Source organism: Dendrobates tinctorius, unplaced genomic scaffold (assembly GCF_039654945.1).
Source record: "Dendrobates tinctorius isolate UK_male_01 unplaced genomic scaffold, ASM3965494v1 ptg000023l, whole genome shotgun sequence".
NCBI lineage: Eukaryota > Metazoa > Chordata > Amphibia > Anura > Dendrobatidae > Dendrobates > Dendrobates tinctorius.
Window position 1 is genome coordinate 5,430,212 of NW_027361691.1, and position 25,491 is coordinate 5,455,702.

The 25,491-nt window shown below is 39.7% G+C and overlaps 1 protein-coding gene across 10 annotated transcripts in view; it reads right to left on the bottom strand.

The window, feature by feature from the left end:
• Positions 1–5,852: 5,852 nt before the first annotated feature.
• DLG2 (discs large MAGUK scaffold protein 2) overlaps positions 5,853–25,491 on the bottom strand; it is a 1,750,933-nt gene continuing 1,731,294 nt past the window's right edge. For 9 of the 10 annotated variants that reach the window (XM_073569196.1, XM_073569195.1, XM_073569199.1 and 6 more), the window contains 6 exons: positions 19,406–19,456; positions 17,441–17,542; positions 16,697–16,869; positions 16,394–16,503; positions 14,065–14,156; positions 5,853–12,553 (listed from right to left, as the gene is read on the bottom strand). In XM_073569196.1, coding sequence (XP_073425297.1) covers positions 12,447–12,553; positions 14,065–14,156; positions 16,394–16,503; positions 16,697–16,869; positions 17,441–17,542; positions 19,406–19,456 — 635 coding nt within the window. In that variant the 3' untranslated portion in view covers positions 5,853–12,446. Of the gene's footprint in view, positions 12,554–14,064; positions 14,157–16,393; positions 16,504–16,696; positions 16,870–17,440; positions 17,543–19,405; positions 19,457–25,491 lie in introns of those variants that run through there. The other variant, XR_012231010.1, reaches the window with a different exon arrangement.

Here is a 25,491-nt window from a genome sequence, read left to right on the forward strand (position 1 = left end):
TTGGTTTTTATTCTCACTGTAACAGATGAAAATAAACAATCGAGATGGAAAACGTATGGTTTTATTAGTTACATCATTCTGCACACAGAGATATTATCCCAAGACCAAAGCTACCTTTTACTTTCTCAATTATTCATGCTTATTAACGCTTTGGATTGATAGATGTCAAATAATAAAATGAATAATCAAAAAATATAAAATTGCCCAATACGTGTGTTGTGGGAATGAAGTCATGTGTCTGCCACAATTTCACCGAAACCCTTTTCTTCGGTGGTTCCATTCGGCAAGTGTAATTTACACACGGACGACCGATACATTGAGTAAGACATGAAGAAACTCAATATCTTAACAACGCTATCCTTAGAAGGACTGAATAAAATAAAGCGGATACTTTCCTAAACTACAGCATTGACGGGCTCCATGTTATGGATTAGAACGACACAGATCAGCATTACGATCATGTATAGACGGAATGAAGAGTAGGTCATGTAGGCAGTCGCCTAGGGCTCCAGTGAAGGGGGGGCCATTAATAGATGTAAACAAGGAACCCTAAGATGACAGATTGTGCCAGAAACCAGACCATACTACAAATACGTAGTAGGGCGTCCACTTTGGCATTGAGAGCTGAGCATGGAGATGTCATATTGGTGGGAAAAGTTGGGAGGCAGGGCCGGACTGGCCATCTGGCAATTCTGGCAAATGCCAGAAGGGCCGGTCTGGTCGTGGGCTGCCCTGTCTGCTATGTTGTTAACAAAATCGGTGTTCTCAAGACACTCATACTGTTAAGAGTTGTGATGAAGCACAAAGTCGCTGACTCCATCTCTTACCCCAGCAGGTCACGGGCATCAATAGAAATATTGGTCTTGTTGAAAATTTTCCTTTCTTCCATCCAGGGTAATATTAGTAATATATCCCATCTGGTGCTTGGGGACGGGGACAGCATGGGCCTGTGTGATTTCAAATGCCAGGGCTGAATTTCAGCCCCAGTCCGCACCTGTTGGGAGGTAAGGTGGAAGGTAAGGGTGGTATGTGGGGACCGCTAAAACTCAAGTCATAAGTATCTGCAGCAGCCTACAAGAAAAGAGGTCAGAGGACGTACTGTAAAAGCAATTTCATTTTAATGAAAAAGAAAAACACAAAACACAATGTAACTGTAATGACTTACATGCATACAATAATGTGACGAGAACCAGTTTTTCATTAATTATTTACTCCGCTTTTATTTATTTTCTTCTTCCTTTACTTCAATGTTCACACAACCTAGATGCATTAATGATGAACAAGACCAGGACGTTCCCGGAATGTAACATTTCAGATAGATTTGTACAGAAGGAACAGAGAACATAAATAAAACAACAGAGGAGAAAGATGAAGATTAATAAAACAAGAAAAAAAAAAGAGGCGGAATGTCTCCTTCCTCGGCTCAAAGTCCGACCAAAGTCATGCTTGAAACGAGTAAATAATAAAGTGCACTTATCCTTACAGATTCTTTGTATATTTTTAATATCCTATAAAAAGCTCAAAAACGCCGTTGGTCACTAAAAATCCATCTAAAAGACAAGGAGGAGGGGAGAGGAGGGAGATGCGGCTGCAGTATCTCTCATGCTGTGAGTGGCAGACTGAAAGCTGTGAGAGGGGAAGAGAGGCTGAAATCTGTTTGGCTCAGAAAAGCTTGTTACGCTACATCTAAATATATAAATTGTGATTTTTTTTTTGGGGGGGGGTTAGTGATAGGTGCACTTTAGGAATCATGGGGTATGGGGTATTGACAGCATAGCTTTTTTTCCCCGATATTATGAATATAAATTAAATATTAGGAATTAATTTGCAAATAAAACAATAAATAAACAATACATCGAAAAGTTCAGTAAATGTATTTTTAGTCCTCTAGAATGATGTCGGGCTCGTCTTTTAGACGCTATATTGATTCTCGAGCGGCTATTTTCTACTTCTTACCAGACGTAAAATCTCAGGCCCCAATCAGCTGCCAGGATCACAAATGTGAGGCGTTAGTTATCTGGAGGAATTTATCAAGATTTTTCACTAGTTTTCTGGAGTTAAAAAAAGTCCCAGGATTAGTCGCCATGCGGGTTTTTTTTTTGCAGCGTTGTTGACTTTTCGAAGGCTTTGCACTACTCTGGCCACTTTTGAAAAATGGGTGGGATAGTAGGTCTGGTCAGCTATGTATATAGGTCTAAGGCTAGTTTCACACTAGCGTATGGAGGAGCTGCGGAGGGATGCAGACTTCCTCCGTGAAGCTCCGCCCCTGCCACGCCTCCTCTGCTCAGCTCCACCTCCATGCGGCGACCGCACCAAAATGCAACACACTGCATTCAGCGCAGGTCGCCGCACCATCAAAACGATGCATGCGGAGGCATCTGAATACAATCGGCACGGCCTGCATACCCTATACTAAAGATAGGCTATGCAGGCCGCATGCCGACGTAGGCGGAGCTGAACGGAGGAGGCGCGGCAGGGGGCGGAGCTTCACAGAGGAAGTCCGCATCCCTCCTCAGCTCCTCCATACGCTTGTCAAACTAGCCTAAGGCTGCTTTCACACATCCGGTGGTTTTGTTCTGGCGGCGTGCGGTGGAAAGCCGGACCGCCGGATCAGGCCTGCAGCGGTGACACCGGATGCAGATGTGGCGCCTGATCCGGCTTGGAAAGCATTTAAAGGAGCCACACCGGGGACGAGAGAGGCGGCGGTATGCGGGGGGAGAGAGAGATACATGCGCGCGCCGGGCACTTGTGGGTTAAACCTCACAGTGTCCACGCATGCGCTGTAGAAAAAGGCGTTCCGGCGCTGCAAAAAAACATTGCAGGCAACGTTTTTTGCTGCCGCCGGACGGAGCAGGTTTGCCGTTTCCGGCTTAAAACGGAGGCGCCGCATGTCCTTCCCACACGATGTGGCAATCATTAAATTCTATGTGCCAAAACCGGATCCAATTCCGGATCCGGTTTTCACACTTTTCGCCGCATCGTGCCGGATTCAAAAAGCCGGATGTGTGAAAGCAGCCTAAGACAGATTTAAAAATGGAAAAAAAATAAATACAGAGATGCAAGTAGCCTCTTCGGAGGAAGGGGACAGAAAAGCTATTCCCCCCCTTACTGGAAGTAGCAATCCTTTAAAAAAAAAAAAGGAACCTCTCTGGATAGAAAAGTTATCCCATTTAGCAAAAAAAAAAAAAAATTCAATAGATAAAAAAAAGAAATTAGGGGGTAGAGAAATTACAGTATTACTCTCAAAATAATTCTCCTCCAATGAGTATCGCTGGCAAACAAGGAGAAATAGGCATCTGTAGCACAGTGACGGCAATGCATCGAAAAGGATCGACATTTTTTTTCAAATTTGCAAAAAAAAATTTTTTTTCCAAATTTTTGCAAGATTCAAACATTGCAATTTTTTAACATGTAGAAATCCCCCCCCCCCCAAAAAAAAAAAATGTTTTCCCTAATTTTGGGATATTTGACCAAAAAGAAAAATGATAACGGCGTCCGGATGATGCTATATGGTGAAAAATACACACTCACACATTTAAGTATTCGTTGCAATATTTACTGTCACTAATAATATTTTCTGGATTTGTTCCTTTAAAAAAAAAAAAAAAAAAATCAATAAGAAATAGAGAAATAATCAAAGTCCAACAATGCAGCATCGTCAATAATTTAATGAATTGATAATAATAAAAAATAATTAGTTAATAGACGAACAAAGCCACAGAGAAACATTAATCAATACAACAACAGGTTGATGATCTTTTCTTCTGAACCGTAATAAAATTAAGAAAAAAATAATAGACTTAAATATTTCTAAATCAATTTTATAAATTGTGAGTTCTATATTGATTTACAATATCACTTTCTAAAGCATCTCATAGAGAACAGTTCTACTTTTTCTTCTCTTTTAGCTTTTTTTTACAGCCATAAACAAACATCAAGACATTAAAACAATATTTATATACGGTATAACCAGGATATTACTGACTGGATGGAGAAAAAAAAAAAAAGAGTAGAAAAAATGCAGAGTTTTCAAATATTATTAATGAGATTTAAAGGGAATCTGTCAGCAGATTTTTGATATGTAATCTCAGCATGATGTAGGGGCAGAGATCCTGATTGCAGTGATGTGTCACTTACTGGGCTCTGTTTTGCCGTTTCAATAAAATCAGTGTTTTACCAGCAGATTTTCACTAGAGGACTAGGTGTCTCGTGCCTCCTGGTCCAACCACTTAGCAGCAGTCTGTCAATATGCTTTGCATACAGGAAGCAGCCAATCAGAGGTGTGGGCGGGGTTATACACAGCTCAGTATTCTGAGCTCTGCTAGATCTGCAGCAAGAAAACTGTGATTGTATCACAACTGCTGCAACCAGTAAACTAAGTGACACATCGCTGGAATCAGGGTCTCTGGCCCTATATCATGCTGCTGTCAGATTACATTGCAAAAACCTGCTGACAGATTCCCTTTAAAAAAAAAAAAAATAAATAAATATATATATATATATATATATATATATATATATATATATATATATATTCACCCCAAACCATAAGATATCCTGGCAATAAAAATAATAAATGATATACCGTATACTACAGTTGAGTTTTTCTTCCAAAACAAAAAAATTAGATTTTTTAAAATAAAAAAAATGTATATTTCTTTTAACTTTCCGTTCATCTTGACTCTTACACAGCTATTTGTCAAATATGACGATTGTAAAGTATATAAACTGCGGTAAGTATATACTATATACTATTGAGATGAAAAGAGAAAAATATATTTTTCTTTTTAATTCGGCAATATTTCCAACAGTAAAATGGGGCAAAGTGATTTTTTTGTTTTCCTTATTATAAATGCATCTAAAAGCAATGGTCCTATTTTAGTCATGTCTAAAGCTACAAGAAAAAATGAATATTTCTATTGGGAGTAAAAATTAAATATATAAAGATGGGAAAAAAAATTTTTTTTCTTCCTGGTGTTTAACGCATCCTGTAGGACCAATCTTATTTTGTTTTCTTAATTGTAATATTTTTTTTTTAAATAAGATTTAAAATTCTATAAATGTGATTATTACTATGGTTTAAAAAAAAAATCAATGAAAAATATTTCTTTTCCAGCTTTCAGATTCTCTTGACTGTAGGAAACGATAACTAAACACAGGTGTGACGACATGCGTGTTCTAGAATTAGAGGTATCATTTCTAACGTATGTGCTTAGATTCATTCTGTACATAGAAAATATAATCCGGAGAGTAATCCATATTTACAGATTAAGAGACTTCTTTGTTTTCATTAATTCGAGATATTTGTCATCTGCGTCATCGCCATATGTCCGTGATGATTGTATGGAAGACACAATGCACATCTAGTAGTGATGAGCGAGTATACTCGTTGCTCGTTTTCCCGAGCATGCTCGGGTGTCCTCCGAGTATTTGGCGTGCTTGGAGATTTAGTTTTCGTCGACTCAGCTGCATAATTTGCGACTGCTAGACAGACTGAATACATGTGGGCAATACCATGTATTCAGGCTGTCTACAAGTCGCAAATCATGCAGCTGAGTCGACGAAAACAATCTCCAAGCACGCCAAAATACTCGGAGACCACCCGAGCATGCCCGGGAAAACGAGCAACAAGTATACTCGCTTATCACTAATATCTAAATTTTATCAACATGTCCCGATCTTAACAATCAATCTGATTACCGGTTTTGTGATTCTCTCCTATAATGTAGCAGTGACAGTTTCGGGATCCACAAAATCCGAATAAATTAGAACATCCTCTAAAAAAACGTACGTTTGTTACTTGACGCGGACTGAACGTTCAGCTCCGGAGACTAATATTTGCTGCTTAAAGATTAAAAAAAAAACAAAATCAAGTTTATTATGTTTTTTTTGTGTTAAAAAATCGGTCAGCTTGTTGACAAACAGTTTAAGATTTTACAGCGCCTTTTAAATATTTTTTTTCTCCCACAAATGTTCCCATAGAAAAAAATGTATAAAAAACATAACTCATATTTTCAACCACTTTGTAATGGTCATGAAATCACTTTAACACTTTATTGAAATTGTATTCATGAAATAATAATAACTAAGAGCACCTGATATATAACTGTACAGGAGTGCATAAATTAGCGTAAGGTATGAGAAAAGAAAAAATAAAAGCACCACGTCTGTCCATATTACCACTCAGACTGCAATACCCACTTCAGCCTGTGGATGAGAGTGGTGCTGTTCTGGGGGAGAAAGATGACCCTTTCTTTTTCTATTTATGTATAGCTGAAGGTAAGGAATAGTGATGAGTGAATGTGCTCGGATAAAGTGTTACCTGAGCATGCTTGGGTGCTAACAGACTGTATTCGGGGTGCTCGAATACTTTGTTCAAGTCGCCGCGGCTGAATGTCTCGCGGCTGTTCAACAACTGCAACACATGCAAAGATTGCCTGTTTGTTAGGCAATCCCTGTATGTGTTGGGGCCGTCAAACAGGAAAATGATAATTTTTGGGGTCTAAAAATTATCATTGTTGGCAGCATATCTACCCATGGAAATAAAGGATTGGCTGCCAGCAATATAAAAGTCTACTCGTGTGAATTCACCCCAATGCTCCATTTCCACAGGCCAGTTTGTTAGGCAATCCCTGCATGTGTTGGGGCTGTCGAACAGGAAAATGATAATTTTGGGGGTCTAAAAATTATCACTGTTGACAGCATATCTACCCATGGAAATAAGGGATTGGCTGCCAGCAATATAAAAGTCTACTCGTGTGAATCCACCCTAACGCTCCATTTCCACAAGCCGTTAAAAGCACTAAATTCTCATTGATCGGCTAATTAGATCATATAATAATCATCACCTCATCTAAACAGAGATCGTACTGCCGACAACATACATGTTGTTTTCGTCAGCCCGTGTGAACAGGCCATCACACAATAACATTTGACTTATACTTAGCCAGTTCTATGGTATACGCCCACTTGGCTAAAGGGAAAATTTGCACCATTATTACCAGGGGGTGGGGCATAACTTTGGAATGGAAGGGCACAGAAAAAAAAGAAAAACTGTTCCAGAATCACTGGAACGGTAATAATTTTTCTGGCTATAGACCGTATTTTTCATGCAGAAAAAAAAAACTGCAACAAAAAAGCTATATGTGATCATACCCTTACTTTCCCTTCCATGACATGAAGGCTGACTTTAGACTTCTAAGTGTCAGAGTCTGAAACTTCACGTTACGGCTGCAGGTCTCACAATACAATCTCAACAGTTACATATAATTATATGAGGCTGTCGATTTTGAATCAGGAGACTCGCAGTGTTTGTGGCCGGTCTGGAACTTATGATACGTACTTGAACCGTAATACTCAGACATCTGAATTCAGCCTTAAAGGGAATGTGTAATGAGAAAAATGACCTATTGATTAAATCAGGTTTTTGTATTAAATTTCTTTTTTTTTTATGGGGGGGGGGGCAATTTTGTTTTCATCTTACAACCTTAATTCTCATGTACGTGAGCCACAATGTGGAGATACCAACCCTATAATTTGTAATGAAGCATCTAATCAGCATATGCAAAGGTAATTTTGAAAGGCGGGGGTGGAGGTGAGCTGTGACATTACCTATAGTGAAGTGGATCCTATGTTATCTACTGTATATAGAGGTGTTATCAGTCATTGTATAGGAGGAGGAGGTGAGCTGTGATATCACCTATTGTAATTAGTGGATCCTGTGTTATCAGCTGTGTATTGAGATGTTACCAGTAGTGATAAGTGAACATGCTGGGATGAGGTGATATCTGAGTGTCTTCTGCATGCTCGGGTGTTATATGTTCCAGTCCCCGCAGTTACATGTCTCCCTGCTGTTAAACAGCTACAAAAGATGTGGGGATTGACTGTCTGTTAGGCAATTCTTGCACGTGCTGCGACCAGTGGCGTAACTACCGGGGTAGCAGCCGAAGTGGTTGCTTTGGGGCCCGGCCCATATAGGGGCCCGGGTCCCCGGCTCCGATCGGCGCTACCCGGTAGTGCAATGAAGTACAGCGGCGCTCCGGCGGGTGCTGTGGCCAACGGTGTCTTGGGGGCCCGCCGACTCCCCCCTCCGCCTGCCGCCGCCGTTGCAATAATGGAGGAGAGAGCGTCAGCTGACACTCCCTCTCCCATCATTCCCCGCTCTGCCTGTGACACAGCGGGTGCGCGATGACGTCATCGCGCTCTCACTGAGTGCCAGCCAGGCAGAGGAGCAGGAGACAGGAGCTGGGAGCAGCGCAGGCACAAGGAGGAGGTGAGGATAATGTTTGTTTTTTTTAATTAATATATTGTTGTGTGTGTGCTGGACTGTGGGGCCATTCTCTGCGGGGGGGGCTATATACCATGTGCTGGGCGCTATATACCATGTGGTGCTGGGTGCTATATATATCATGTGGTGCTGGGCGCTATATATACCATGTGCTGCTGGGAGCTATATATGCCAGGTGGTGCTGGGCGCTATATATATCATGTGGTGCTGGGTGCTATATACCAGGTGGTGCAGGGTGCTCTATACCATGTGGTGCTGGGCGCTATATATACCAGGTGGTGCTGGGCGCTATATAGCATGTGGTGCTGGGTGTTATACACCATGTGGTGCTGGGTGCTGTATACCATGTGTGGCTGGGCTATATACCATGTGGTGCTGGGTGCTATATACCATGTGGTGCTGGGTGCTATATACCATGTGGTGCTGGATGCTGTATACCATGTGTGGCTGGGCTATATACCATGTGGTGCTGGGTGCTGTATACCATGTGGTGCTGGGTGCTGCATAACATGTGGTGCTGGGTGCTATATACCAGGTGGTGCTGTATACCATGTGGTGCTGGGTGCTATATATACCATGTGGTGCTGGGCGCTATGTATACCATGTGGTGTTGGGTGCTGTATACCATATGGTGCTGGGTGCTATATACCATGTGGTGCTGGGTGCTGTATACCATGTGTGGCTGGGCTATATACCATGTGGTGCTGGGTCAGCAACTTTAAATATAAAATTATCAATGCTTAACTAATTTGATTGTATTGACTGAGTTACAGGATTAGGAATAATTGTGTTACATTATTTCTAATTCTGTTGCTTAATGTGACTCTAGTATGCATTATCGGTAAGGGGGTGTGTCTTGAAGGGGGTGTGTCTTTGAGGGGGCCCCGTTAAAAAGTTTGCTATGGGGCCCAATCAGTTCTAGTTACGCCCCTGGCTGCGACTGTCTAACAGCCGGGAGACATGCAGCCGCGGGGCCTGGAACCTATAACAACCGAGCATGCTCAGATAACACCTTATCCCAGCACGTTCGCTCATCACTAGCTCGAGTCTCAATCATGGTAATTCTGCCTCTGCTGATAAGGAAAAAAATGAAATCACTTTCTGAAAAGACAGGAAGCGCGAGTCTATTAAAGCCCCAATGTAGTAATTTCATGATTACAATTATTTATTTATTTATTTTTCATAAAGATTGTGATATAAACAAAAAAAACAAAAACAAAAAACAAAACAAACTTTGACTTTTTTTGTAACACTGCATACAACGCAAAAACTTGATATAAACTATAGGTAATTATCTGACATTATTTCCTTTAAGGGAAGAACACGGGATGGAATCGTGCGAAGCAATAAGTGAAACAACGAAAACAAAACAACACAAAAACATTTAGAAATCAGGAAGTAAATCATCAACGTTCCGGGTCGAATTGCTCTTTTCCTTTATTGCATCCGACGCCGTCACATTTTAGCACCAAAGTGGCCTGAAAAGCTTTACAATGAATGTGGTACGCTATATTTTTATTTTCTTAGTTCTGACTGTACATAAACGTTCATCATTTCAGCAGATACCGGGATTTAATGTGTAAAAGACAAATTGGAACATGGAGACATATTAACAGATGGGGGGGAGGGGCGCGGACAACAGCGCATCGATCCCGCTTGTTTCCTTTTACATATATATATATACCGTATGTGCATAAATTACATATATACAGAAAAAAGTGCAGTGTCAAGTGAAAAACAGGTAGAAAACAGCAAAAATACAAACACAGGTACACGAGAAAGCAACACGATGACATATAGAAAGGAAGGATCTACACTACTGGAACTGACGGGAAATGAAAGGGATTGTCCTCTATCAAGAAATCCTCATCTCCCCGGGGCAGATTGGTATAAAAAAACAAATAGTCCTGTACTCACCATCACCCGGTCCGCCACTGAGTTCCCACCGCTGCTCCTGGTTTTATGGGAGATGGTGATTATAACGTGGTTTGCTTTTTTTTTTCTAATCTAAACTATACCAGGAGACAAATCATTCTTAAAAAGGGACAACCCCTTTAAATTAGAAATAAAAAAAAATAAAATAAATAAATATATTATATATATATATATATATATATATAAAATTAGAAGATAGAATATATATTTTTAACTTTAATTCTTATCCTTTTACATGATATTTATTTGCTCATTTTCTCTGGTTGGATTTAGACTTACGGTAAATTTTTTTCTTTCCCCAGATATACATAAATTGCTATAGAATAAAATGAATAAAATATTCCCGGTGGATGGCCTGTCGCTTCTTTCTCTTCGGCTTTGTTTTATAGGTATGGAATTAAAAAAAAAACTAAAAAAACTATAAATATTTCTATCTTTTTAACTTATCTTCATTACATTGGATTTGGCGCTACTAGTGGTGAAAAATGGTACTGCAATTTTTTAAAAAAATTTTTTGAATAATTCAGTACCTTTATTAATAAGAAAAATCCCCACATAACTCATAAAAAAAAAATTTTTTTAGGAGGAATTCTAAAATCTTCAGAAAAGATCAAACATTAGGTTTGTTCTTTAAGTGGCGCTCCCCAGATTTACATTTATGTAGATTTACTACTGTAACTAGTAATAATCTACAGACTTCTATCATTGTAGCCTAATATGTAAAGAGATATAAGAAAATGATTCAAAAGAACCCGATGTAAGTAAAGTGCAAAAAAAAAAAATTAATGAAAACATAAAAATAAATACATAAATAAATAGTTAATAAATTAATTAATACAATAAATATATCCTAACATCAAAAAATAAGAAAAAAAAAAAGTTGGGTAAAATTATAAATTAATATTACTAATTATTTTATCCTATCACATACAACCAATATACTTTTTTACTGCATCTTACAAAGAAAGTATGAAGCAACTTTACAAATAGTTTTTGATTAAAAATCTACCATTTACTGTATACAGCTCCTATGCTGACCAATGCGTCTCCACGGTTCCTGACTACAAACTGTAGTCAGATCCTAAAAAAAAAACCACACGTTTTACTCCAGTCCGTTAGCCCCCTTTTTTTGGGGGGGAGCAGATGGAAGAAAGGAACAGAACTTCCGCTGCTATAGTTACTATCGTCAATGCGGCCTCCATCGCCACGTCGCGTTTCGCATCCCTTCTTGACTATAAAACATATATAGTAAATATTTATTTGCTTATGAAAATGTACAACGAGCGATCCTTAATTCACATTCGTTAAGCTTTTAGGCCTTTCCTTTATAAAAAAAAGAAAAAAAAAACAATAAAAAAAAAACTTTTTTCCCACCCACTTTAAATATTCTATACAGCGTTCATTTTTTTTTCCTTTCCACATCGCACATTTAAGAGTCATCCTAAAAGAATAAATCTAAGAACAAATAAAAAAAAAACTTTTTCGAACTTTTCACATTTTCCTTTAACCCTTTAAACCAAGGGTAAAAAAAAAAGAAAAAGACAAAGAACAACATGAAAAAATTTCCGTAAACGAACTCCCAACACCGAACACAACGATGACAATTTTTTTGTTTTTATGATATATCGAACATGCTACCTTCTCTTTTCTTGTATTATTTATCTGAAAGGTGCGTTTCGTAAAAATGTCACTTTTTTTTTTCCTCCCGTTTTTTTACCTCCCCGATTATTTGTGTAGAAAGAAAATATTTGTGAGTGGGAAGGAGCTTAAGAATTTTCACTAGAGAAAATCGACACATCAAAGCCTAGCGGGTAGAATGCGTTGTCCACTTGCGTTCCATGCCAGGGGGCGTAGGATGGAGGCCCGGAGGAGCAGGTGCAGATGTGAATGACCATCTCGGGCGTTAAGCTTCTTCTCTATACCAAATGCCATTAGTGACAAAGGGATCAGCATCTACTTACTGTCCATGCATCGGGTGGTCCCATCAACAATGTAACAGTCATCAGTTGTTGTTGTTTTTGTTTTTTGTTTTTTTGAAGATCCGGAATTCCCTCCTGTCCATTTTTATTCTACATTCATTGAAAAATTCACAGACCTTCGAGAAGGTAACTTACATCAAAACATCTTAAGGAAGAAAAAATTTAAAAAATAAGTTTGACAAAAAAAAAAAGAAGAAGGGAATTCCTCTAAGTTCTCATCTCTCGATTTAATATTAGTTGCTAAGTTATAATTTTTCCTTTGAAGGAACCCAGATGAAGGGTCCAGACTGATCCTCAATTACCAGTTTGCACGAGTTATATACATCATCCAAAGTGTCGCCTTGAACGATTGCTGAAAAAAATTGATAAAGAAAACAAACAAACACATTTTTAAGGCCAAAGACATCTGAGGACAAAACTGTTTTATGTTTTACACATATATAACAAATTAAAGGGTTCAACCCCTTCTCAATCACTATATTCTTCCAGGTAGAATAAAAACATCATCTCATTTTCTCTTGTTTGTGAGTCTCCCCGGAACTGTTTGTGAGTCTCCCCGGGAGTCAAACCGACAACCTCTATCATTTCAGGCAGGAGCTAAAGCTCTTGAGCCACAGGCTCAGGTATAAAAACACCTTATACCTACCGTTGTTGATTGCACCGTTCCAGCTCCGGGACTCGTGGGACGGTGTCGCAGCCAATCTTCACTCTCACTTCTTTGGCATGTAACTAACAGCAGCTCTCACTTCTTCCAGTTGTCAGTGTCAGCCGAAGCAAATTGAGACTGACTCAGTGCATTAGAGATTGTTGATTGGCTACTGGTCACTCACGTGACATAGAAACATCACGCGAGCCTCAGGAGACCCGGCACTGAAACAGTGCCTCCACCTGAGGTGAGTATTAGGTATTTTTATTCTCCATGAGGGTGAATATTGTAATTGAGAAATGGTTGTGAGAGTGACAACCCCTTTAAAGAGGATCTTTTACTGGATTTATTAACCTCCGATTTCCGCTGTTCCACTGATTGCAGAACAGTTTTTCTTTTCTGTTCCGCTCCATTCCAAAGTTATACCTCCCAGTAACAACGGTGGAAATTTTACCTTCAACCAATTGGATGTGTGCCACAGGACTTCCTTGTGGGCGTTTACTTTCTCTCTTCTGACGCTGGCCAATCAAAACACGGCCACACCCACAGAGAAGTTCTGTGGTATACGCCGCTGCTTTCAAAGGGAAGATTTGCACCATTATTACCAAAGGGTATAACTTTGGAACGTATGGGCACAGAAAAAAAAGAAAAACTGTTCCAGAATCAGTGGAGCATCAGCAATTGGGGGAAGTACATTTAAATAAAAAAATCCAGTGAGAGGTCCCATATAAAGGGAATATTTAAGCTAGACATAAAAATCAATATAAAAATTTGGTAATGGAATCTTGTTAACTTATAATAAATATTTTTACTCAATATTGGTGAAAATTTTTGTGAAAGTGACAACAGGAAGTGCAGCCATATTGGTTGTCATCTGTCATTTTCTCAGCACGTTCTCTTAATAACAATAATGACCACTGACTATTATCGAAAAGCCAATTAAAAGGTGGAAACTTCTGCACTTTGTAAGTAAGAGAAGCCTCCTATAGTGGAAAAGAGGGCATTCTTTTCAATTCCATATTAGGGAAAAGAACTAAAAACTTCTCTGAGCCCAACAAACTTGCAGCTGACGCGCGATCTGCGCCAAATCGTGGATTCCCAATGTGGGTAAAGTTGCTCTTTAAAGGTTTGGCGTTTTACACTCTTCATACACGCTCAGAGACCAGCGGCATCACTAGGGGTCTGTTGAGAAAATTAAGAGTCATTTAAAGAATCACCTGTAAAAAACTCTCCAAATTCCTGTTCCAACTTCAGAGCTCGATCGTAGGTCTTCCTCGCTTGCTCTTCCGTCAGCCGCTTACTGATTTCCCTGTATTAAATAAATAAAAAACTTTTAGGTATTGAATTAATGATTACATTTCTACAGGTGTAAAGTAAATGACAGATGTTAAAAAAAAACAAAAATAAAGAAGTTTTGACCAAGTTTTTTTTCTACATTTTCCACATTACTATTTCAGGCTACATCTTCTAGACTTTTATTATAAATCTGGATCCGGATCACCCCACAGACAGTGGTTGATGGTGACAACTTAGCTCCTCTTCCCTCTCTGTCACAGTACCCTCTGCACATATCATCGAGCACGCTCACTGTACACTCCCAAAGAAGTCAAAAAGTTGATTTGTTATTTAAAGGCTTGGTAATTTTTTTTTGCCGTCACTGTGTCTCTTGTCGGTATGTGTTTTTGCAATTGTTTTCTTTTACCTCCCAACCCTTTATGTGACTCCTTCCTGCGCTGTGGTACGCGCACAGTTATGAGCATGTGCCTGGTTCCAACCTGTGAGGAAACCAATGCACATGCCCAGATCTGTCAATGTTTCCACATCTAGATAACGCCGCTTTCTTTCTCGGCCATCATCCTGCGCAGCGAATGTGTCCATGTGCCGCTCTCCCTCGCTCCTAACATAAAAAGGCATATTGGACATGGAGAGTTGCTTGTCACTCTCATTTGCCGTTTCATGTGAGGAGTTAAAGTGGCGCATGCATGCGAACATTCTCTGTGCAGAACGATAGCGGAGAAGGACTACCTAGGTGGATGTATGTTAACAGGCTTGGGCTTGTGTGTAGGTTCCATCGCAGAGCGCGCATGCTCAAAACTGAGCACACGCAGAGCGAAGGCAACTGCACCTACTTGAGCTTGACTGACGGATTTGGCCAGCAAGGGCACAATGCAGCTTGCACTGCATGGAAACACCTGCAAGCTGATAATGATAATTGGATAGAAAAGACAAATATAAAGCAAAAACACATAAAAAATGAGAAAATCGACAGTATGTTTATCACAAACTGTTCCCCTGTTGAACCCTCTAGTGATCAGCTGTAATTTGCGGAGAAACGGAAACTTTAATCCCGATTCATTATTGCATTTGCGCAAATTTTTTGTCCAATTTTTCCCTGTTTTAACGCTGTTTTGTTTTTGGAGCTAAATTCTTCTTTTAAGTTCCTCCTATTTTTTACATCTATTTTTCTATTAGTTCGTCTGTTTTTTTTTTTCCTGGTTCTCCATTGTGAGCGTGGTTTTTGTAACCGAGATGTTTGTGACCGATTTATTTATTGTGACCTTTTGAAAAGTATTTTTTTGCACAAATATACTTTAATCTCTCTTTGGAGTTATTTTTTTTTTGTGCGCAAATGTTGGACAGTTGCATGCAGTATTTTAACTGATCATGAGACTTTTTGTTCTAAAAAAAAAAGTGCAAAAAAAGGTAAAAGACTAAAATAAAGAGCATTTTTGATTTTGTACAAAACTCATGAAACCGAGTGCACCACTATAAGGAATATAGTGATAAAATCACCAGCAAAAACCAGACAAAAAAGAAAAGTAAATTAGGCCCGCCCCCCCACCCACGAAAATGATGAACTGGGTTCTAAGACCTTGATTTCCCTGCAGCGCCACCACAGGAGAAATTAAGTATGCCACAATGTTTAACAAAATCAGTGGATTGCTTGTGCAGTGCAGGACAGGACAAGCACTCCAGAGCTAAAGACACTTTTTGTAACAGCACTCCTCCCTTCTGAACGAGGGACCCTCATCTATTAATTCAGAACTCCTTTATAGTGTATATAAAAATGGGTTTTCAAAAATGGTCAACCACTTAAAAAATTGTGATTTGACCATAAATGATCATGAGGTTTAAGCAAAGAATAGTTTAGATATTAGACATAAAAAAATGAGGCCACACCCACGAGGAGCTAACTTAGCTCTTCCACCCTCTCATCACTGTACGCACCCATAAATGTTGTTTTAGTTGTTAATTACTAGTGCAGCATTCCATACCCTTAAAAATAATGCCAGTCCCAAAGTGAGATATCTGCATTATATGGAATGTGGAGAAAAAAATATGACAGGCTCCCTTTAAATGGAAAATCCCTTAAAATATGAGTTCAGTTTTTCCACAGGGTTTAAGCGGATTATGGTTTATTCAATACCCAATAGAATTAATGAGGCCACACCCTAGAGGAGCTAAACACCACCCCAGAGGTAACAGAACCCATCCAGAAATGCCCAAAACGTCATGCCTCGTCTCTAGCTACAGCAATATACTTACATTAATGACTCCAACGATTTGGGTTTTATGAAGATTGCTATTGGATAAAGTTGTGCTACTTGTAGTCGCTTGATAGCGTTTCCCGATACGTCTAAAATACAGTGTTTTCCCTGTAAGGAAACAGGTAAAATAATATTTACTGCATTTTTGAGCCCATAAAATAAATTGTTAAAATCTGGAAACCCCCTCTAAATAATTTAATATTAAAATTTAATTAAATTAAAAAATAAAAATATATATGGAAATATAAATATGGGGGCCCCCTCCAAAAAAAAATCCTCCCAAAATTAAAAAATGACTTACTCTTTCTGCCACAAACTTGACAGATTGTACACTAGTTCCATAAAGGTTGTCATTGTATTGCCCGGCCTCTATGAATTTGTGCTCTTGAATATCCTTTTCCATTTGCTCCCGAGATATGACAAAGTGGTAATCTCTTCCATCCACCTCGTAGTCTCTCTTTGGTCTTGTTGTATCTGTATGGAGAGGAAAGTCAAGGAAAGTGAAAAGAGAGAAAGGAAAAAACAAACCACAACAAAAATTTCCAAATGTCCCCTAGATCAATTTTTAGATCATGTAGTTCTCCAGGAAGAATATTTCTCTTTTTCTAAAGACGTCAGTTTCATGGGTTTTTTTTTAGAACTCTTTATGCCATTCCGGTCACTCATCCTCGAAACGTAAGTAGGTGTTACCAACTGGGCGTAAGTCTGACACTGTCCAATCACAGCTGATGGGCTGAAACTGTGCAGGGACATGCCCCTCTGTAAAGGGTAAATGGTAACACCCAGTTGTCAATTTATTTATACACTTTCAAGAGGAATAACAAAGGAACTGTTACAAGCAAACGTTATCCAGAATCGTTATGACATGGGGAAACGTCATAACTATTCACTAAAACAGTCTACAGTGATTCTATGTAGTCTAAGATCGCCCGATATGCAGGATATGATCCGTCCACTATTATGACTTAGCCTGTAATATATCCGGCTCCAATCCATATTATATGATATTATTATACAATATAATTCAATAACACGTTATACTTACGAGGGACGCATGAGCCAAACTTATCCGGAAACTCCGATATCAAGTCGTCATTGATCCGGTCTTTCATGGGACCAAGAATAATGACCGGCCTGGCGTAATTTACTGCAGAGAGATGACATTACTTTATTATAAACTTTTAATTTATGGCGTATCCTATATATCTTAGGTCATTACCAACATATCTCTGGAGGTTTTTCTAGTAAAGTTCTTAAAGGGGTTGTACAGTGCAAAGAAGTTATCACTTATCCATGGGTTAGGTGATCATTTGTTGACTGCTGGGACACGCACCTATCATGATGACCTATCATCTGATTTCTGTCTCCCCTTTGGGCGATACCTCACCCCTTTGTTGGATATCAGTGCCATTTCTATAAAAAAAGGGGGTCCTGTGCAGGTTCATCTGCTATGAAATGGGATGGAACTAATCAGGATTGGATCTTCTGTTATCAATGATTCCATGGCAGCCACGCCTTCACTGGGCAGTCCTAATCAGTAATTGACAGTCCTCCTGAATGTACAGTAGCTGTCAGTCACTCATTAGGACCACCCATTGGACTCCTCAGTAGAGAATATGTAGGGATTTTTTTTAGCTGTTAGTCACTCATTAGGACCACCCACTGGACGCCTCGTTATTGAATGAGTAGGGATTCTTTTTAGCTGTTAGTCACTCATTAGGACCACCCACTGGACGCCTCGTTAGAGAATGAGTAGGGATTCTTTTTAGCTGTTAGTCACTCATTAGGACCACCCACTGGACGCCTCGCTAGAGAATGAGTAGGGATTTTTTTTAGCTGTTAGTCACTCATTAGAACCACCCACTGGATGCCTCGTTAGAGAATGAGTAGGGTTTTGATTTTAGCTGTTAGTCACTCATTAGAACCACCTAATGGACTCCTCAGCAGAGAATGAGTAGGGATTTTATTTAATTAAGTACAGGTTATACTGTTTTCTTTCTCATATACTTCATTATAAGGAGTAAAAGTAGCAATAGAAGGTGGGAAGAGGCTTTAGTATCCATTTGGGCATCCGCTATTCTTGATTATAGTTTTGTAAACCTTTTGGCATGTTTTGATTGTTTGGTATAAAGGACCCCAACTAATCACTGAAACAACAGGGGCGGAAGTGCTCAGCTTATTGCTGAACCTCTGGGTATTTGTTCAGCTTTGTTTGGCTCTCATTGAAAAGCCGATCACAGCCAAAGGGCTTCAGCACTCAACTGAATGGTTGAAAGTTAAACGCTCCAGGGAGAGACCTGTCAATCATCTCCAGCAGTAAAGGGAAGAGCCAACTGGTTCCATAGCCAGAGATGAACTGGACAGGTCTGCTGGGAAGATTGGGCAGAGGGAGGCACCAGAATCCTATCGTCTCCAGATTTGGACTTTAAATCTCTAAAACACCAGAACAATTTAGAGAATAGTATACCTGGCTGATATTGAGCAGCCAGGCTCCGATGCCCATGCTACCATCAGGTAACAAGTTCCCTTTAACAGCTGTAAAAACAAAGAAAAAAGGAGCGCCAGCCGAAGAGCACGTTGAGTCCACACGGGAAGATAAAGGATTGAAGCTCCACTTATTTCGTAGGGGGAGAACGATTCCTACTCCCCTATGAAGTGGCGCTTCAATCCTTCATCTCCCCGTGTGGACTCAACGTGCTCTTCGGCTGGTGCTCCTTTTTTTTTCAGCTGATTAGGATATCCGGACCTGGTAGCGGCAAGCTGCCTGAGCTAGAACAATGCTGTACACATTCAAGATATCTATTTAGTGAAAGTGTTTTGTTGGTTTTTCTTCCCTTACTCCATCCTCAGAAGCACTCCTTTTCGGCCATTTTTTCTTGGTTCCCTTTAACGCGATCCTCAATGCCAGTTAGCTGCCTCACTTCTGCACAGCCAACAGGACTTAACAAGTTAATGGGTCGTATCTTTAGATACGTGAATAAAACATATAGAGAATCTATGAAAAACTTACTCTCCTGCCTGGTAACTGGCTCATATGACAAAATACAGTCCTCTTGTCCTCCTGATAAAGACAGATCAAAAAAAAAAAAAGAAAGAAATACCGATTGTTGTTAACCATAGAACACAGAGAATAAGAAGTAAAAAACATTAACACAGAAACGGAGAGACGTGATGGGTCCTGCAGGGCGGATTAATGAAAGGATGAATTATTGATCCTGTTACACAATGGAGCCGGAAATCTTTGTTAATATATAATGGGAAGGATTGTACGTGGAGATATCTCCCCGGCCGGTGAGTCAATAACATAACAGTATGAATCCTCCCCAGGAAACGTTGCCTTTTTGTTCTTAGTATTATGAGATAAGAAACATAAGACCAAAATGAAGCTGATGAGAAACATAAAGGAAATCTTCATATTGTGCTGGACTGAAAGTATAAGCCCTGGTGGGCAGGAGGAATGGGGGCTTTACATCATAACGGCCCCTACTCAAGAAATCTATTCACTCCTAAAAAAGAAAAGAACTTCTTAGCAGCCTCCCAAATATTTTTTGGTCTGTTAACAGGCTTTCAGATTAAAAAAAAAAAAAAAAAAAAAATAATATACACATATATATATATATATACATATATATATATAATGTTTGGGAATTCTAAGTTCTTTGTTGCGGAATTCCCCATTTTGGAGCTTCTTCTTTGAAGCTAGAGTGGAATGTGGCAACAAACAGCGCCTCCTTCTTGTTGAAGGACTCATACGTCTATGTATTACAAAGACAGCCCATTTATTTCCAAGGACAATACCTATTTGTACCTGCGGAGGCACTGCAGAGAAACTGCACACTTGTTTCTGGGATCCTCCATAGATCATAGATGATCACAGAGATTTCCAGCCACCCTGAAATCTTCTTAAATTTTTTGTCTCAACAACAAAAATGGTTTGTCCAAAGAGCTGAGCCTCTTTAGGTTAAATTGAAACTCTTGCTCCAAATATGTTAGTTCCTCAGATCAAGTCATCGATACAGTTTTTGTTCCTCCGTTTCCGGTTGTTGTACAACGATGGACCATACTAAGTCAAATTTCTACTCCGGTGGAAGAGCTAGCGGGGATGGCAAAGTGGACAGTAATATTTCTATTTCATGTGCCCATGTCTAGATGTAAGCCACGTGATTCACGTATGATCAGTTGGGTTTCAACCTATAGGACCCTCGACGACCTGAAAGATGAAGGGGGCACAGTGCTAGTGTAGAGTGCATCAGGAAGGAGAGATCATGTGCAGCCACTGGCAAATTTAATTCATGGCCACCACTATATTTTTCTTAAGCAATGCTCCTGAACACCTCTATCCAGCTCCTTTCCACGTGCCATTCCCGGCTTCTAGAAATGAAGCATTTCTGGAAGGTTTCAGGCAAGTCCTGAGGGACCTTGGAGATTTGTTGACTCATCTAGAAGTCCAGAGGGTCTCCTCTTTTTTTAAAGAGTCTTCTGAACGTTCCAGGAGAGTTGGCAAGTATGATGTAGCACCAAGTCCTCTTCCAATTTTCTCCTGCGCAGTAGTATCTTGGTCATGTTGCTGCGCAAGGAACATGCAACCACCTCGAATGTGGCTGCGGAGCAGTTCCCTCTGGTTCAGGGTGGATATGCAGAGGAAAAAACACCAGTGCTTTCCTTTAATTCTCAGAATTGGAGAAAGTCTCAGAGGCCACACCACCATAAATCAAATCAGCCAGCAGGATATTGGGACTACTTTGGTTGCCTATCAGAAGGCGCTGGGTATTTAATGTTTGGGTTAACTGCTGAAAAGTTCAGAATATAGTCTGCTGTAAATTGCTTTAAATGGATGCAGGCCAAAGATGGAGATACAAATCTAGGCCACATCTAGTCAGTGGTGATTGTTTAGATATGTCTTCACGAAAAGTGGAGGTCTATGTAAAAAAATAGGGATGTCTGATATCAGCCATGGTCTTCGTTGTCTTTTTATACAGATTTTTCCGATATTATATTTCCGCAAAAGTGCTTCAATTGCCCATTAGATAAATTCAAGAAATTATGGAAACACTACCAAAAGCTCTCAACCGGGTGTAATTCCCACTGGGTGGACACATATGGACAATTATGGCATAAACATTTCCTGACAAAGTATCACAAAACAACCGACGCAAAAGAAAAAAAAGAGGTGGACGGGCACATCCCGTTGGCATGGACCTATCATAGACTGACAATGGCTGTTCAGAAGTTGTGCAACACCCACTTCCTGCCTGTTACATGATCTCTTTGTTCTACTAATAAAGTTCAGTTGTGTGCCAGCTTTTGCCGAGGAAGGAGAATACATCTGACTCTGTATCCGGTGTCAATCTTTTAAGCATGCACTTGGCTCATATTTATTAGGTCAGGAACAGGCAATCACTAAAGGTCTCACCTTAAGAGATCACCCCGACACTACCACCCCATTATAAGATGGGAATAGTATCAGCACTGTGCCCTCCCCAGCTCTTCCAACATCTCTAGAGTATCCAGATCCAATCCTCTCTTCTTCTAGCTGCCTGAAGCCTTCAAGCTCTCCCGGAGCTGCGGGACGCAGATATTTCTGGCACAATCAAATGTCCTTGTACAGAGGCTTTGTACCGTTATGTGATGATATTTCCTCCAGCCTATCCCCCTTTATTTTATCTACATCACTCCATCTTCTTTCGACTTTAATGCTAATGTTATTTACAAGGACAATCCAAAAAAAGGAAATATATTCCGCAGCATGTACAGTATGTGCCTAAAGAACATTTGGGAACACAGATCTACACGGCATTTATTCAGCAGAACTTCATTTTTCTGGATATTTTCATCACTTCGTAGATTTTTATGGAGCTGGACCAGTGAACGGCGCCCCCTGTGTCCAGACTGACACAGGACCTGGTAGACTGTAACAGTCCTCCATGAGGCATGCAAGTCTTATGGCATAAGAAAGGAAGGAGCATGGACCAAGCTTGATTCTTGCTTTGGTGGCAGTCTGGAGTCTGCAGGAGAAGCAATCATTTCTACTGTAGGGTCAATAAATAACGTATGGTGGAGGAAACCCTTAAAGGGAGTCTGTCAGCAGGTTTTTGCCATGGAATCTCAGAGCTGCATGATGTAGAGGCAGAGACCTCGATTCCAGCGACGTGTCACTTACTACGCTGCTTGGTATAGTTTGGATAGAATCCCTGTTTTGTCTGATGTAGATCTAGCAGAGCTAAGACTTCTGGGCTGTGTATAACCCCACCCACATTCCTGATTGGCAGCTTCCTCTGCACACCGTAAGCAACCTGCCAATCAGTGGTGGGGGTGGAGTTACACATATTAGCCTGACTTGTCTATAGGGTCCTATAGTGATAATCTCCTGCTGATAAAACACTGATTGTATTAAAACTACACAACATGCCCCACTAAGTGACATACCCTGTCATTTAGGCTTTCTTACCCAATATTGTGCCTCTCTTAGATTAAACAGCAAAAACTTGCTCACAGATTTCCTTTAAGACGGCCCCTCAAACTCAAGAGGAGCCTAAGGGATAAGGAATTCCCAGTATAGAAATTAGCCTATGTTTTTCTATTTTGGAATAATTCCTGGAATAATGTGTCCTGAAATTTACTTCTGTTTCCTACAATATCTGTCCGCAGAACACTGGCTGCTATTAGGGCTGCCTTTCTTGCCTATGAGCAGGCGTTGGATATTCAATGCTTGTAAATTCAGAATATACAGTAGTCCCTTTGACTTACATGACCAGTTGGGAGTAAAAGGGATTCCCTTATGACAATAACTACACAATATGGTGGATATCGGAGGAGGACCAATAACACTTCAGGATTGGGTGCCATGTTTATGTTTTCCTTGAGCCCCCTTCATGTCTACTCCGTACTACTATGCAGAACATGTTGTGAAGACCTGACGCTAACTCGCCCAGGAAGTTAATGGGACATATCAGTAAAAAATGAAACCTATGCCTGACCCAGTCTCCCGGGTGTCATGGAGTGAAATGAATTTCAGTTGCACGAACCCATTTTTTCCTCTCCAGGGTCTTGCTCCACCTCTTATAGAAATATTTTGCATTTAATTGAGAAACTATATCTTGACCCATTTTCCGCCAAGATAAAAGCTCACCATTTCCTCCGAGATCACACAAAGAGGAATTCTGCAGAACATTATGGCTTTCAGTGGAGAAAATAAGTGGAGCTTAATAATATTAAAAAAATGACCATGCGCCAAGACATCTGATGTGATTTAATAAAGATTTTATCTTTTTTTTTTTCTAGATTTATTTGTCCAATATCAGAAATTAGAACAAACTTTGCTAAATACTTGTCATAGTACTGGGGCAACTACCCAATATCATATGCTGGTGGATTGGGTGGAGTTCTTTAAAGTTGACCTGTCACCAGATCAAAAGTGGCCAGTTCTTGCTCTTATACAGTTCCCACTGCCCCCTCTGAGTATTCCATTTTTTTTTTTTTTTTAAATCCACCATAGGGTTCCATAGATACAGAACTTTTCTATCTAGTGATAATTTTTAGGCTCTTTACATGATGGGGCGTGGCTCAGAGGATAATAATGCTGAGCAGCCTAAAAACATGCCCCTAAGTTTAAAAATTAGCACGGAATAAAAAGGCCAATATCTCAGGATCCGTATTACGGATTTAAAAAAAAATAAAAAATACTCAGAGTAACTTGAAGAAAATAAAAGCAAAAGTTGGCCACTTTTGACCGGATTACAAGTCACCTTTAAAAAAAGAACCTAATACAACATTTGTTATTTGTGCATATCATTTAAAAGGGCTGAAGGGCTGATTTATATGTTTGTTTTTCTCAACTCTTGTGCCGATTTATGAGCTTTTCAAGCTTATGCAAATTTCCTCTTCAACCATGAGGGTGGTATCAGAGATTCTTCCCTGTCGGTGTTTACTTTTCCTACTCTATGAAGTTGACTAATCATAAAAAGCCAACATCACAGAGGTGGGGAAAAATGTAAATGCCCACAGAGAAACAGACAGTACCTGTGTGATCTGGAGAGAACTTCCCAGTCTGATTCCTTCCAGTCATTACAGCTACAGGAGAGGAGGAGATCTGAAGCGTGGGAGCACCAGCGCTGTGAAGATCAACATGGTCAAGTGAGACACATCAAGTCTCATCAGCTCATGCTTAAAATGCCTGATTCTGAACTTCTCTGAGGGAGTCTGTTTTTTTTTGCCCCTCTATGATGCTGCCTTCTTATGATTCATCAGTGTCATAGAGGGGGAAAAGAAAAAGCAAATCCCCAAATGATGTGACAAATTTACCATTTGTCACATCATTCATTGTCATCTGTCATCCAAATTGCTTCAATTTCAAAAATGGTGGCTGCAAAATAATTATCAAAGGTACTATAACCATACCATTTTTTTGGCACAAAGTATCAGAGTATAGAATATCAGCCAAGAGGTGGATTAGGGAAAAGTGTCCATGTATGGCGGGTCCTGTCACATTTATTATCCAGCACAGTTTTGGTGCAGTTTCCATCAGCTGAGTCTACCTGTGCCCTGTCTAGCTTTATGACACAATTAATCTACCACAATATTTCATATTCTCCATGCCATGCAGCCTCTCTCGAGATGTGAAGAGTTACTATTTGTACTTATTGAAGCGTGGGATTATTTTTGTCTTTGTTTTTGTCTTGATGCATTTTCACGTTGACAAATATCCATTTCGATTGTGTAGAGAAAAGCGGCAGCTGCTGAGCGATGAATTTTGTGATTTTTTTCACTTATACAAATGTTACGCAGATCCTTCAAAGCTAAGCTGAAATATCAGCATTTCTTCTTAGAAGTCAGCATTGTAAATGTACTCCCAAAACAATCAATTTTCTGCTGCCTCATTTATTTAAAGAAGACCTATCACCTCCTGGAAAATGTCATAAAGAAGTCCAAAATAGAAAACCTTTCTCAAACACATATAGTTAGAAAAATGAAAAAAAAAATCCTGTCAAATTCAGTGATGAAAGCTTTGTCCCTTTAAGAAAGGGAAGTAGAATTGGGTCTCTATACTGCCTCAATATTTTGACAGCTATGTGAGTCTTCCTGCTTCTGAGGTGCGGG